The sequence below is a fragment of the Kogia breviceps genome, chromosome 3 (assembly GCF_026419965.1).
Source record: "Kogia breviceps isolate mKogBre1 chromosome 3, mKogBre1 haplotype 1, whole genome shotgun sequence".
Classification (NCBI taxonomy): Eukaryota; Metazoa; Chordata; class Mammalia; order Artiodactyla; family Physeteridae; genus Kogia; species Kogia breviceps.
Genome location: NC_081312.1, coordinates 37,322,098 through 37,338,801, shown reverse-complemented (window position 1 = coordinate 37,338,801; position 16,704 = coordinate 37,322,098). Strand labels below are relative to the sequence as shown.

General features: G+C 35.9%; 1 protein-coding gene across 1 annotated transcript in view; it reads right to left on the bottom strand.

Annotated features, from left to right (window-relative positions):
• The window catches only part of LOC131753575 (coiled-coil domain-containing protein 170-like), a 53,741-nt gene that overhangs the window by 33,268 nt on the left and 3,769 nt on the right, over positions 1-16,704 (bottom strand). Inside the window, 2 exon segments of the mRNA XM_067028346.1 lie at positions 9,107-9,235; positions 15,659-15,797. Of these exon segments, the coding sequence (XP_066884447.1) occupies positions 9,107-9,235; positions 15,659-15,797 (268 nt within the window).

The following is a 16,704-nucleotide window of genomic DNA, read 5'->3' as shown; positions in this document are numbered from 1 at the left end:
TCATTGACTCCAACCTACTTTTACAGTTCTACACCCCTATCTTCAGTTATTTATTTTATTTTTTGTTGGCCATGTCGCACCGCATGTGGGATCCTAGTTCCCCAACCGGGGATCGAAACTATGCCCCCTGAAGTGGAAGCGCAGAGTCTCAACCACTGGACCACCAGAGAAGTCCTCCTACACCCCTATCTTCAACGTCTATGCCCTTCAAGTTTCACCTTAACTGCCCCTACCTCCGAGAAGCCTATGTTCAGAGTTTACATGGTATTTCCTTTCATTGTATACGCTTATCTCCCCACTTTCTAATTTTTTTGTGGATGAGAATCATGGTTAATTTATTTTTATATCCTCACCTCCCAAGTGCCTTATTTTAGTAATTTTCACATGGCAGAACCTCAACAAATGCTGAGCTGAAACTTGATTCCTATCAAATGATCCCAATTTCTGGTAATCACAATAATTGCTCAAGTCGGTCAGCATTATCTTCATTATTTTAACCAGTAAGTCAGGGGGTTCTCTGAACTGCAGTGGTTCAGCAATACCATGTAAATAATGAATGTCCCCTGGAGTTGTTTAATGCAGTGGTCCCATTTCCCTGTACTAGGATATAAGAACTATGTTTTAAGATCTTATTTTTAGTTATCTTATTGTTAGGGTATTTTTAAGATAATGTTAGGTAACAGGTTTCTTGAAAAATACTTAAGGTAGCATGAGTCTCAGACTCACACAACATTGATTCTAGATCTAGTTTAATTTTCCTTTTAATGACCAAACTTTGTCAATTAGTCTTCCAGAGGACTTGACAGTTCTAGTTTTTACTTCCTCCAGATAAACAGTGATTTGCAAACTCTAAGATTTAAAAACACTCCTTGAGAAAGACAAATATCATATGATAATGCATATAGGTGGAATCTTGGAAAAGGGTACAAATGAACTTATCTACAAAACAGAAATAGAGTTGCAGATGTAGAAAACAAATTTACAATTACCAGGGGGTAAGGGGGAGAGGAATAAACTGGGAGATTGGGATTGACATATACACACTGCTATATATAAAATAGTTAACTAATAAGGCCCTGCTGTATAGCACAGGGAACTCTACTCAATACTCCATAATGACCTATATGGGAAAAGAATCTAAAAAAGAATGGATATGTGTATATGTATAACTGATGCACTTTGTTGTACACCTGAAACTAACACAACATTGTAAATCAACTATACTCCAATAAAAATTTTTTAAAAATAGTCTGACACATGTAGTGGAATATTTAGGAAAGTCCAAAAAAATTACAGTTTATATAATGAAAAACTGGCATCGAGCAATATTTTATCGTGATTAAAAAGTCATGACTTTATGAATTACAAAAAACCCCCCAAAAAAACAAAAGAAAAAAAAACCACCACTCTTGCATTACAGGCATACTTCAGAGATACTGCAGACCACTGCAATAAAGCAAATATCACAATAAAGCGAACCACATGAATTTTTTGGTTGCCCAGTGCATATAAAAGTTATGTTTACACTATACTATAAAATGTGCAATAGCATTGTGTCTAAAAAAGCAATGTACGTACCATAATTTAAAAATACTTCATTGCTAAAAAATGCTAACCATCATCTAAGCCTTCAGTGAGTAATAATCTTTTTGCTGATGGAGGCAATTGAAATTGCCTCCATGCTGATGGCTGCTGACTTAAGCAGGTGGTGGTTGCTGAAGGTTAGGATGGCTGAGGCAATTTCCTAAAATAAGACAACAATGAAGTTTGCCGCATCAATTGACTCTTCCTTTCACAAACAATTTCTCTCAGCATGTAATACTTTTTGAAAGAGTTTTACCCACAGAAATCTTTTTAAAAATTGGAGTAAATCCTCTCAAACCCTGTCCCTGCTTTATCAACTAAGTTTATGTCATATTCTAAATCCTTTTCTGTCCTTTCAACAATCTTCATAGCATCTTCACCAGGAGTAGATTCTATCTCAAGAAACCACTTTATTTGCTCAACCATAAGAAGCAACTCCTCATCTGTTCAAGTTTTACCATGAGATAGCAGCAATTCAGTCACATCTTTAGGCTCCACTTCTAATTCTTGTTCTCTTGCTATTTCTACCACATCTGCAGGGACTTCCTCCACTGAAGTCTTGAACCCCTCAAAACCATCCATGAGGGTTAGAATCAACTTCTTACAAGTTTCTGTTAATGTTGATATTTTGAACTCTTTCCATGAATTACAAATGTTCTTAATGTCATCTAGAATGATGAATCCTTTCCCAAAGTTTTTCAATTTCCTTTGCCTAGATGCATCAGAGCAATCACTATGGCAACAATAGCCTTATGAAATGTATTTCATAAATAATAAGACTTGAAAGTAAAAATTAGGGACTTCCCTTGTAGTCCAGTAGGTAAGACTCCGCACTCCCAACGTGGGGGACCCAGGTTCTATCCCTGGTTGGGGAACTAGATCCCGCATGCATGCCGCAACCAAGAGTTGACATGATGCAACTAAGAAGTCCACATGCTGCAACTAAAAGATCCCGTGTGTTGCAACTAAGACCTGGAGCAGGCTAAATAAATAAATAAATAAAATCTTTTTTTAAAATGTTGAAATTACTACCTGATCCATGGGCTGAAGAATGGATGTTGTATTAGCAGGCATGAAAATAACATTAACCTCACTGTATATCTCCATCAGAGCTCTTAGGTGACCAAAAGCAGAAATATTTTGAAAGAACTCTTTTTTTCTGAGCAGTAGGCCTCAACAGCAAGTTTAAAATACTCAGTAAACCATGTTGTAAACAAATGGGCTGTCATCCAGGCTTTGTTGTTCAAGTTACAGAGCACAGGCAAAATAGATTTAGCATAATTCTCAAGGGCTCTAGGACTTGGAAATGGTAAATGATCACTGGCTTCAGCTGAAAGTCACCAGCTGCATTAGCCTCTAACATGAGAGTCAGCCTGTCCTTGGAAGCTCTGAAGCCAGGCATGGACTTCTTTCTAGCTATGAAAGTCCTAGATGGCATCTTCTTCCAATAGGCCACAGCACTGAAAACTTGTTGGTTAGTGTGGCCACCTTCATCTTGATCTTAGCTAGTTCTTCTGGATAACTTGCTGCAGCCTCTACATCAGCATTTGCTGCTTTACCTTTTATGTTATGGAAACAGCTTTTTCCTCAAACCTCATGACCCAACCTCTGCTAGCCTCAAACTTTTTTCTGCAGCTTCCTCACCTCTCTCAGCCTTCCTAGAATTGAAGAGAGTTAGGGCTTTGCTCTGGGTTAGGCTTTGGCTTAAGAGAATGCTGTGGCTGGTTTGATCTCTATCCAGATCATAAGAACTTTTCTCCATATCAGCAATAAGGCTGTTCCACTTTCTTATCACTCGTGTGTTCACTGGAGTAGCACTTTTAATTTCTTTCAAGAACTTTTCCTTTGCTTTCACAACTTGGCTAACAGTTTGGGGCAAAAGGCCTAGCTTTCAGCCTCTCTCAGCTTTTGATATGCCTTCCTCACTAAGCTTAATCATTCCTAGTTTTTGATTTAAAGCAAGAGATGTGCAACTCATTCTTCCACTTTAACACTTAGACGTCATTGTCGAGTTATAAATTGGCCTAATTTTAATATTGTTGTGTCTCAGGGAATAGGGAGGCCTGAGGAGAGGGAGAGAGATGGGGAATGGCAGTAGGTGGAGTAGTCAGAACTCACAACATTTATCAATTAAGCTCGCTACCTTATATGGGCACAGTTTGTGGTCCCAAAACAATTACATTAGTAACATCAAAGATCACCACAACAAATATAATAATGAAAAAGTCTGAAATATTGTGAAAGCTACCAAAATGTGACACAGAGGCATGAAGTGAGCAGATGCTGTTGGAAAAATAGTGCCAATAGACTTTCTCAAAGCAGGGCTGCCACAGACCTTCAATTTGTGAAAAACACAATATCAGCGAAGTGCAATAAAGTGAAACACAGTAAAAGAGGTATGGCTGTTATCCTTTATATTAAAGAATCCAAATTTTTGAATAGTTTGATGTTGGATTTGGACATCATGAACCAGAAATATATTCAGAACTTAGCTAAATTTAGGTAACGCTCGAACTCAGATACAGCTTGTTGATAGAAACTGTCAACAAAGGACTTATGTCTAGAATATATAAAGGACTCTAAACTCTCAGAAAACAATCTGATTAAAAAATGGGCAAAAGACTTGAACAGAAACTTTACTAGAAAGGATATGTGGATGGCAAATAAGCACATAAAAATAGGTTCAGGGACTTCCCTGGTGGTCGAGTGGGTAAGACTCTGTGCTCCCAATGCAGGGGGCCTGGTTTCGATCCCTGGTTGGGGAACTAGATCCCACATGCATGCTGCAACTAAGAAGTCCTCATGAAGCAACTAAAAACAAAGATCCCATGTGTTGCAGCTAAGACCCGGCCCAGCCTAAATAAATAAATAAATAAATAGTTTTAAAAAATAAGTTCAACATCACCAGCCATTAAGGATATGCAAATTAAAGCCACAATTTGATTCCACTATACATATATTAAAATATCTAAAATACAAAATAATGACAACACCAAATGCTGGTGAGGATGCAGAGAAACCAGATCACTCATATGTTGCTGGTAGGAAGATAAAATGGTCCAGCTACTCTGGAAAATAGTTTGGCAGTTGCTTTTAAAACTAAATATGCAAATACCATATGATCCAGCTATTGTATTTTGGGGCACTTATCCCAGAGAAATGAAAAATTATGTTCACACAAAAACCTGTATATGCATGTTCATAGCAATTCTATTTGTGATAGCTAAAAAACCAACAAGTCAACAAGTGAATGGTTAAACAAACTGTGGTACATACATACCACAATCTCAGCAATAAAAAGGACCAGACTATGATACAACAGCTTGAACAAATCTCCAGGAAATTATGCTGAACGAAAAAGCCAATCTCAAACGGTAACATATGCATGATTCTTTTGTATAACATTTTAAAAACAGCTTTATTAGGATATAATTCATGGATTCATCCATTTAAAGTATACAGTTGAGTGGTTTTTAGTATGTTCATAGACTTGTGCAGCCATATTGAACAATTTTTTACTTTTTAAATTGAGATATAATCCACATACCATAAAATTCACCCTTTAAAGTGTACCAGTTTTTAGTATATTTGCAGTTGTGCAACCATCACCATGATCTAATTCCAGAACATTTTCATTATCCCCTAAAGAACCCCCATACCTGTTAGTAGTCACTCCCCATTCCCCCCTCCTCCTAGCTCCTGGCAACCACGAATCTCTGTTTCTATGGATTTGCCTATTCTGTACATTTTATATAAATGGAATTATACAATATGTTGCCTCTTGTGACTGGCTTCTTTTCATTTAGCATAATGTTTTCAAGTTTCATCCATGTTGGAGCATGAATCAGGACTTCATTCCTTTTTGTGGCTAAATAATATTCTACTATATGGATATACCACATATTGCATATCTACTCATCAGCTGATGGATATTTGGGTTGTGTCCACTTTTTGGCTTTATGAAAAATGCTACAGTGAACATTCATTTACAAGTTTTTATGTGAATATATTTCTAATTCTCTTGTCTATCTACCCAGCAGTGGGATTGTTGGGTCATATGATAACTCTATGTTTAGCTTTTTGAGTATATGACTTTTTTTTTTCAGTATATAACATTTTTGAAATGACAACATTTTAGAAATGGAGAAGAGATTAGTGGTTGCCAGGAGTTGGGGATGGGAAGAAAGTGGGTGTGGGCAGATATCAAATGGCAATGGGAAGGATCTTTGTGCTGTTAAAACTAATTGTTCAGTATTTTGATTGACTGTTTTGAACTTGATACACACAAACACACAAATGAGTACAAGTAAAACTGGGGGAACCTGAATAATATTGGTGGATTGTATTGTATCAATGTCAATATTTAGGCTGTTACATTATACCATAGTTTTGCAAAATTTGGGAGAAACTTTGCAAAATTTACAGTGGATCTCTCTGTATTATTTCTTAAAACTGCAAATGAATCTAAAATTACCTCAATAAAAATTTCAATTAAAATTAATAATAACTAGTTCTCATATGTTTTTCTTTAGCTGCAAAATTTATATTGCCTCCATTCGCCCTGCCAGAGCTGGCTGCATCTACCAGCTTTCTACTATTTGCCTTTTTACTACACCAAGGGAAGAAAACATCTTATCTGCAAAAAACACTGTCATATTGCCCTCACAAATAAAAGTTTCCATGAAAATCAAATTAAAAATACTGGCAAAACACATTAAATTTATCTTCAATTTAAGACACTAGGCCTTATTATACATATTATCAGTAATTTTTTTATAAGTTGTTTAACTTTTTTTTTTTTTTTAATTTTTTCTTGGCCGTGCCACATGGCTTGTGGGATCTTAGTTCCCCAACCAGGGATCGAACCCGGGCCCCTTTCAGTGGAAGTGCCAAGTCCTAACCACTGGACCACCAGGGAATTCCCTGTAACTTTTACTACTACAGTAGCCCACCTAGCACTATGCAAGAGTTTTAGCTCAATATCATATTGCCTAAACTACACAACACAATCACCAACTGAATACTTTAATATTTAACCCTTCTATACCTGGATTTTCCTAAATATAGCTCTCTTGCACCTGTTTCTCCATTATTGGACAGAAACACATGATAATTACTTTTGTATGTCCCACAAAGAGATAAAGTTAATTATAACAAAAGATTTAAATGTATGCAGTGAGAGAAAAACTGTCTCAAAACAACTGTGTTCCTGTAGGATTAAATAATAGGTAATTGGAAAAGGGAAAGATGACTCATGCTGAAGGTACTCTACTGAAATCACTAGACTTTTTTTTTTTAAATAAGTTTGACACAGTTAAACTGTCACTAATTTTTATTAAATTCAGAAAATGCCAATATGAGCTATGGAATACTTTTTAACGTATATAGTATCTAAAATCAAGTCAAAATGAGACCTTGTAGAGCCTTTTAGATATCTGTTTTGACAAATAGATGAAAAATATGTATAGGTACCAAATGCTTTATGTACATGTAGAAAATTGCTTTTAAAAAGTACTTGGAAATTCTTGAAAATAGCTTACATATTTTCTTTAAACAAGGTTTAAAACCTGTCTTTTTTTGACAATTTGGTTTAAAAGGTTTTTCATGAATTAGGTGTAGACATAAACCCTAACTGAATCCAAATCCAAATTATCAAAAATCCCAAACTTCAGACGTATTAGTAGTAAGTTATTCTGTGGAGAAGAACAACGCTACCCATAGTAATACTGCTACAATTTTCAGGGATTTGCATCACATTTTTTTTCCTGAAATAAAAAACAAATTAAGAAATGTCTCCAGGCTTCCCTGGTGGCGCAGTGGTTGGGAGTCCGCCTGCCGATGCAGGGGACACGGGTTTGTGTCCCGGTCCGGGAAGATCCCACACGCTGCGGAGCGGCTGGGCCCGTGAGCCATGGCCGCTGAGCCTGCGCGTCCGGAGCCTGTGCTCCGCAACGAGAGAGGCCACGACAATGAGAGGGCCATGTACCACAAAAAAAAAAAAAAAAAAAAAAAAAAAAAAAAAAAAGAAATGTCTCCAAAGTGTCATAAGATTTATTGTATCTATGTAAATTATGTTTAAATTTAATTTCTATTCACCTCTCTATGCTAAAAGAGGGACAATGTTAGCATAAAAATTGAAAGAAATTATCTATCTATCTACATGAAACCTGGAGTCAGGCTATTGATAGATAAGATAGCAGAAAAGAACTTTAATGAGGTCCTGAGCAGAAAAGAGGTCTCAAGGAATAAAGCCACTCTTATGGGCTGAGTGTGTCCCTTCAAAATTCATATGTTGAAGTCCTAACCCCTGGTACCCCAGAATGTGACTGTATTTGAGGATAGGGTGTTTAAAGAAGTAACTATGTTAAAATGAGATCTTTAGGGTGAGCCCTAATTCAACATGACTGATGTTCTTAATGAGAGGAAGAAATTTGGACACACTGACCAAGCGAAGACACAGAGAACAGATGGCCATCTACAAGCCAAGGAGATAGGCCTCAGAAGAATCCAACTGTCTCATCATGAAAAAAAAAAAAAGTAATTATGTGAGGTGATGGATGTATTAACCAACCTTAGTGTGGTACTCTTTTGCAATACATGTGTATATCAAATCACCACATTGTACATCTTAAATTTACACAATGTTATGTCAGTTATATGGCAATAAAGCTGGGGAAAACATTAAAAAGAAGAAACTAGCCCTGCTGACACCTTATGTTGGACTTCTAGCCTCCAGAACTGTGAAAAAATAAATTTCTGTTATTTAAGCCACCCAGTCCGTGGCACTTTATTATGGTAGCCCAAGCAAAGTACAGACACCACAGACAGCTATTCATTCAAAAGGCTAGTCAATGTCCCAATAAAAGCATTTAGAACATTTTACTTAAAGGTACCATAGAGGCAATACAGACATAAGCAGCCACATCATGTTACCTTTAACAATGACAATGGCCTTTGGGATTCCAAACTTAGTTACCTATCTCTTGCAACAAATATTTTAGGGTACTTGAGTTCAACTAAAGAATTCCTATAGGCACTCTCTAGTTCATCACAGGGTGTCAAGAGAAAAGTCAAGGCATTTCCTACAAATGTGGTTTCTTTTTCATCTGTTGATATTACTCAGATGTTTCATTAAGTATTTAATAAGAGCAGTGGGTATTTGCCATTTGGTGCTATACTGGAAAGTGGAAACTCACCCTTTCCATTGAAAAATGCTTAATACATGTAACTATCATTATTATATACGTTTTGAGCATGGCAGTTCCTAAGCAATGTTCTAATACTACAGCATTCAGCAGTAACTCAAAAGCGGCACTACGTATTATACCATCTTCAAAGGGACTTCTCTGGCAAAAGACAGATTTGGGTCTACATTAGTGTTCCTCGGTGATAAGAGGCTTCAAATGTTGAGAAAACAGCAAAATTGAGTTCAGATAATACTTTGAGGCTTTTATCAGAATGTTTCTCTCCCTACAGAGGATATAATTTCCCGTGGTGTTTTATTTTCAGGTAATCCATATACCTCAGCTAAAAGATTCTTGTATTTCACCAACAAACCAGCAAGGTCAGGATGGACTGGGTCAGCTGCCCTTTTGTTGCACGTGATTGGGTTCCTTGTCGGAACCACTTCAAGAGGTGGATCAAAACAAGCCTACAAAAGGAAATTTCAAATTAATTAATTAAACATGTAACCTAGAGATCAAAAACTGCAATGTTTTAGCCCACACAAACTCAAGTAAGTAACTCTAAAGAAAATACAACTTTAAAATATTCATTTCGAGGTGTTATTCTAACAAATGAAATAGGTCTCAAGAAAGTAGCAAGTAACATGTTTACATAAAAGGCTACTGTACATTTTTCTAAAAATTCTTACCTGACAATTTACAACACCAGCAATAAGTAAATGCAGCACATCTAATAAACATAAGTTCTGAGAGTGCAGGAATCAAGAAAACACATATAAAATGTCTGGGGAAATTTTAATTCACATCTAGTAAAACCTTTACAGAAACTTGAACTATTATAAGGTCACTAATGAAAGATTTACCAGTATTTGTTTTATTTTTGATTACAAATCAATTCCTATCCTTCTATCATTATACAAATTGATTTTTTAAAAAAATCTGATTTCAGTAAATCAACATCAATTTTGTGTTTCTTTCACATCTTACTGAGGGTAAAAATTAGGGAGATATACTTGTATTGCAATATCTCCTCCTGTTGTCAAAAGAGTGTATAATGTTCTAAATTTTAATTAGCATAAGTGGTTAAGAACAAAGTTTATATGATTCAAATGAAGCCAAGAAAAATGTGTTAATCTAAATCTCTAAAAAGTATAAGTATATCACATGGTGCTTAATTATTAAAGGAACAAAATACATTTTTCTAAAGTTATCAGGTTTTAGAGTTTTATGCTTACCTAGATACGTGGAACATAGGCCTGCACAAGAGAATACAATATAACTATATTTAAATGTTTAAAAAAATAGAGAACTTTTGAAAATGTGATTAAGTCACAAGAGACCACAAAGAATTAACATATTGGAAAACATATTGGAAAAACAACCAAAATAAGACTCTTAGAAATAAAAAGTGTAATAGTTTTAATTTGAAAACTGAATGGGCACATTAAAAAGCAACTTAGACATAGCTGAGGAATGAGTGTACTCAAATATGAAGGAAATTATCAAGCATATAGGAAAAAATAAATGGTGAGAGTTTAAAGGCAGAGAGATTGAAATGAGAAAGCCTATCATACGTCTATTTGGAGTCCAAGAAGGCTACATTCTAGAGAATGGGGAAGAGACACTATCTGAAGAAATACTGTTTTGATAATTTTACAGAATTGTTTAAAGATACCAATCTAAGTGGTCTAGCAAATCCCAAGAAAAGTGACTAAAAAGAATTTCTTTACCTCCACACTCATAATGAAACTGCAGAACATCAAAGAAAAATCTAAGAAGCGGATAACAGAAAGGACAGATAATTACAAAGAAATAGCAGTTAGACTGGTGAGTGACTTCTCAATAGTAACAGAGGCTGAGAAACAGCAACATGATATCTGTAATGTACTAAGAAAAATATATCATCTTTTACTGAGTCTAAGATGCAGAAATTTACACATCTCTGCAACTGGGCTGCAGCTTAAAGTTGATGCTAATTCATATATGGATAGGTTAGCTAAAAACATACTTTCGAATTTCAAAATAGTGGATAAAATAGTAGTATTTCTTCAAATCAAGGATATAAGGTAATTGCCAACCAGAATTTTATACTTAATTAAGTTATGTTTTAAGATTAAGAGTAAAATAAAGATATTTTAGACAAACAAAAATTGAATTTACCACCAACAGGTCCTCACTTAAGAGAATTCTAAAGGATGCATTTCACATAGAAAGAAAATGAACTCACAAAGTCTGAGATACAAGAAAGACTAGTAAAAAAAAAGAACAAACAGTAAATATTATGTGGGTATATTTACATAAGTGTTAATTAATTTAAAAAGTGTGATTTATGGCATTGAAAATAAGGACTAGAACCAATGCAGGACAAAAAAAAAGCATATACACTGAGAGGAGAAAAGCAGTTTAAAACACTATAAAATATTCATATTTCTCAAGAGTAACCATACAGATTTCAGTTAACTCTGCTAAGTATATATGTTAAAACAGCTAATATAACTAGTTAAACAATAGTCATACAGCATATAACTTATAAACTAGTAGAAAAGGAAAAAATGGAATGAGAAAAAAGAAATGCAACACAACAAAACAAAAACAATCAGTTTTTGGTACGATAGAAGGAGGGAAGAGGAAACAAAAATAATGGGACAAATAGATTACACATATGATGATAGAAATACACCCAAATAATCAGTAATATCAATAAATGCAAATGGACTAAACTTTCCATTTAAAAGCAAAGATTATCAATGTTATTCAAAAAAGCAAAAAACTGAAAACAACCCACATGTCAAATAAGAGTTTAATGGATAAGTAACTCATGGTATATTTGTACAATAGAATAATTATTGAATAATTGTACATAGATCAACACAAATCTCATGAAATAAAAGAAGTAACAAAAACACAAAAGCAGTATAATTCCATTAAATAAACTTTTAAAACAGATAAAATTAATATTTATTAGGGATACATATATGAGTGATAAGACTAGGAATAGAAGCAAGGGAATGATAGACACAAAACTCAAATATCCACTATTTTTAAGTTCAGGTGGGAGTAAAGGGATTCAGTTAGTAAGGGGCACACAGGAAGGTTCTAAGGTACTGGCAGTGTTCTATGAAACTAGGTGATGGGTTCATGGGTATTTGTTTTATTAACTAATCTGTGTGTATACATTTTATAGTTCTTTTCTATTTTTTATTCTATTTTTGCTATATTCTTTTATTCTATTTTTTTATTCTATGTTTTAAAAAATCCATTCACAAAACAAAACTACATATTTTTTAAGATGCATATATATCCAAAGACATATGTCAAACATATTAGACTGAGATGAGATAGAAATGGAGATGGTGAAAAAATAATGTGTGAGGGGCCTTGCACAGAAAGATGACACTGTACCATGAACTAAGCATGATTAACTTGACAGTGTACCTGAGATCTAAAACAAAAGGGCAAATTGATTAAAATGTGCTAAATGTCTTATTTTTAGTACACCACAATATCACTAAGATTTCAAACACCTATAATAGGGCTTCCCTGGTGGCGCAATGGTTGAGAATCCGCCTGCCAATGCAGGCGACGCGGGTTTATGCCCCGGTCCGGGAAGACCCCACATGCTGCGGGGCGGCTGGGCCCGTGAGCCATGGCTGCTGAGCCTGCGCGTCCGGAGCCTGCGCTCCGCAACTGGAGAGGCCACAACAGTGAGAGGCCCGCATACCACAAAAAAAAAAACAACAACAAACAAAAAAACCCCACCAATAATAAAAAGAAAAAAATAATGCTATGTTCAGTTAAGTTTTCAATTTATAAAAGAAATATTCAACCAGCAATTAATTTTTGTAGTCAAGTTCTTTCAAATACAGCTTGAAAATTTTTCTTATTTCATAGTTTAGAAGATATGAACAAGCAGACATGCTGTATAAAAATACTCACTGCAACTTGTTTATATAAGAAAAAACTAAAATGTATAAAAACTGATATATTACTATAATTTGTAATGGAATTCTATGTAGCAATTAACATGCCCAGACTAAATTTATGTGAATTAAAAAGAACTACTCTCAAAAACATAAGATTGAGTGCAAATAGCAAGGTAGAAAGTTATGTCTAGTAGAATATCATTTATGTAATTTTGTAAATCCCCAAAACAACATAAGGAGCATTCACATATATCTAAAAATATGGACATAAAGGCTATACACTTAGTTCAGAAGTTATATCTGAAAAGGAAAAAAAATGGTCCAGGATGGTCCAGTAGTACTTTCACATAGACTTGTAATAGCAGCTGCCCTAACACCCTCATCTCTCACCACCCCAGACCCTGGGTCCATTCACTTCCCTTACAATCCAGTAACCAAGACGACCAATGCTCAGCAGCAGAGGCCCCAGGGTCTGCCCCAGTGCTAGGAGTGGCAAAGATTCATACTAGTTGATGTCTGATCCTACTGTAAAATTTATTTAGATCATCCATCCCAAGAGTGAAGAATGGGATCAGAGGTTACAAAATGGTCTTCAATTTTGTCAGTGAAGTTTTATTTCTTAAAAGAACAAGTGGGGCTTCCCTGGTGGTGCAGTGGTTGAGAGTCCGCCTGCCGATGCAGGGGACACGGGTTCGTGCCGCGGTCCGGGAAGATCCTACATGCCGCGGAGAGGCTAGGCCCGTGAGCCATGGGCGCTGAGCCTGCATGTCCGGAGCCTGTGCTCCGCAACTGGAGAGGCCACAACAGTGAGAGACCCGCGTACCGCAAAAAAAAAAAAAAAAAAAAAAAAAAAAAAAAAAGGCCAAGTGAAGCAAATTTGGAGAGAAATGTCAAATTTAAATCTGTGTGGTAGGTACCTGATGTTGTATTAGTCTCTGCACTTTTCTGTATGCTTGCAATTAAACACACAAAAACTAAAATTTACAAACATAATCCAACTGACTTTTAAAATCACAAACTATAAGGACATTATCAGAGGATACGAAAAATTTTATGGTACTATATTATAATTATAGTTCAATTTAGATTTTAATATACCTTAGTCCCAAAGAAAACATAAGATATTATTTTTAAACTTACCTGTTGCAAACTCAAGCTTTTTGTCTTATAACTGATTTAAAATAAAGTTCATAGTTAAATGAGGAGATGTTGAAAATAAGATAATTACTTTATTAATATAAACTTTATAATTTTATAATGTACCAATATTTAAATATATTTTTATGGTGTTATCATATTTCATGAAAAATGGTAAAATAATTTTTTAAATTCCTAGAGGGATTCGTGAGCATTTATGTACTTGAAAGGAGTTAAAGGTTGTGGAACACTGTCCTTTTGCATTGTATCAGTTACTTCTTTTCCCCATTTTTATAGAGGTACAGTTGAAAATTAAAATTATATATATACTTAAAGTATGTGACAAGTTTTCATATATGTATACATTGTGAAATAATCTTCACAATCAAGCTAATTAACATATCTATCGCCTCACAGTTACCATTATTTCTTTTTTTTGTGGTGAGAACATTTAAGATCTACCCTCTTAGCAAGTTTCAAGTATACAATATAGTATTGTTAACTATAGTCACATTGGTGAACATTAGACCTCCAGAACTTATTCATCTTTCATAACTTAAACTGTGTACCCTTTGACCAACATCTCCCCATTTCCCTTTTCCCTGTACCTCTGGAAATCACCATTCCACTCTCTACTTCTGTAAGTTTGACTGTTTTAGATTTTACATATAAGTGAGATCACGTAGTACTTGTCTTTCTTTGTCTGGCTTATTTCAATTAGTAGAATGTCCTCCAGGTTCATCTATGTTGTTGAAGATGGCAGGATTTCCTTCTTTTTCAAAGGCTGAATGATGTTGTTTTTTTTTTTTTTCCATTTTTTTTTTTTTTTTTTTTTTTTTTGCGGTATGCGGGCCTCTCACTGTTGTGGCCTCTCCCGTTGCGGAGCACAGGCTCCGGACGCGCAGGCCTAGCGGCCATGGCTCACGGGCTTAGTTGCTCCGCGGCACGTGGGATCTTCCCGGACCAGGGCACGAACCCGTATCTCCTCCATCGGCAGGCGGATTCTCAACCACTGCGCCACCAGGGAAGCCCGATGTTGTTTTTAAAGAATACATATATCACATTTTCTTTATCCATTCATCTATTGACTTATTTTAACATAATACATTTCCTTTCCTAAGAAAGAAACTAGGCTTGTCATTCTCATTTAAAGCCAATAGGGGATGGAAATAAACCACCACCCTAAGCGTCCATCTTCACCCCCCAGCTCAAACTTCATCTCCTAGGAGCTACAAGCTAAAGAATAGATGGATCTGTCCACTGGTCTTAAAAATATCAACAGAAGAGATATCATCTGATCCAAGAGGGTATTTAATTTCCAGAGTCTCATTAGGATGTGGCACTAATAAAGCTGTACACCAAAGGGGTAACATGGGACAATAGAAAGGTGATGGGAGTCAGACTACTCAATTCTGCCCCTAAATCACTGTGACCCCTCTCCAGTGTTCAGTTTGCTAATCTGCAAAATGATGGGGTTGGATAAAATTAACTCGGAGGCCCTTTACAGTCTATTTTTATATTATTTTGGGATCGTGGGCCTTGGTGAAATATCAGAACCACCACAAAATCAAAAATAAGTAAAATCCACTTTGAGGTTCTATTAGATTCAGATGTTTCATTGCTTCTTGTTCTACAGTCATGCCAGGAATCAAAAGAAGTGAGAAATTATTTGACCTCATGTCTTGCATCATTCATTAGCAAAGGGTGCCAGCACAGGCAAGTGGGCAAACAGAACTGAACTTTCCTTTCTTTTAGCTCTCACTTGTGCAAGAGATTTACCTTTTCCTCCTGAAAATGGGGGAAAAAAATAAATGCCAGAGTACAACTCACCCCTGGGCTATTTTTCCGAGATGTGTAAGTTGATAGATGCCTGAGTTCCGATGGCTTAGCCTTGTGAGGCCCTTTGCTTTGGGCCGTAGCAAGCCTGCCTGGATTTGAGTGGTTTAAAAACTGGAGAGGGCTTGACATGCTGATAAAAGAAGAATGAAACAGATTTAGTAATGGTGAACTAAAATGCTTCCAAGAAGAGTTTGCAGAGAATAATCAGGAAGAGATGCTGAAGTCTGCCCAGAGTCAATGAAGTCTTCGGGAAGGTTCCACTTCAGATCCTTACAGTTTAGCCAGACCTCAGAAGGACGTGCCCACTGAAACTGCTGCTTAGACACAGATAAATCTAGTTTCTAAAGATAGTATCAAGACACTGTTTAAATTATAACTGGTTGAAAACAGCCTGCTGATATACATATATGCACTTATAGTATCATACTTAAATACTACTTGTGAATCATACCTTTAGACACTTTTCCTTCATTTTCAATTTCTGAATCAGAAATGCTAACTATATCTCTCAAGATTCAGCTAAAAGATAATGTCTAAAATGAGTTAATAAAATAGCATGTCATAACTCATAGTGCTCTTTCTGTCCCAGAGGAACAAAAATGTAACCTCACATTAGGAATGATTTTTATAAATTCAATCTCCCAAGAACTCAATACTGCCTTAAATCCATTTTCCCTATCCATTTCAATTCCATATATTATCTTTCTTTTCTAAAGTGAAAATAAAATAGAAGACAGACATCTTCCAAATTAATACCCATGTATTTTATTAAGTGAAAAGATGAACATTTCTTTTTTAAGATCAGAAAATGTACTGGGCTTCCCTGGTGGCGCAGTGGTTGAGAGTCCGCCTGCCGATGCAGGAGATATGGGTTCGTGCCCCGGTCTGGGAAGATCCCACGTGCCGCGGAGCGGCTGGGCCCATGAGCCATGGCCGCTGAGCCTGCGCGTCTGGAGCCTGTGCTCTGCAACGGGAGAGGCCACAACAGTGAGAGGCCCGCATACCGCAAAAAAAAAAAAAAAAAGTACTCTAGTGGG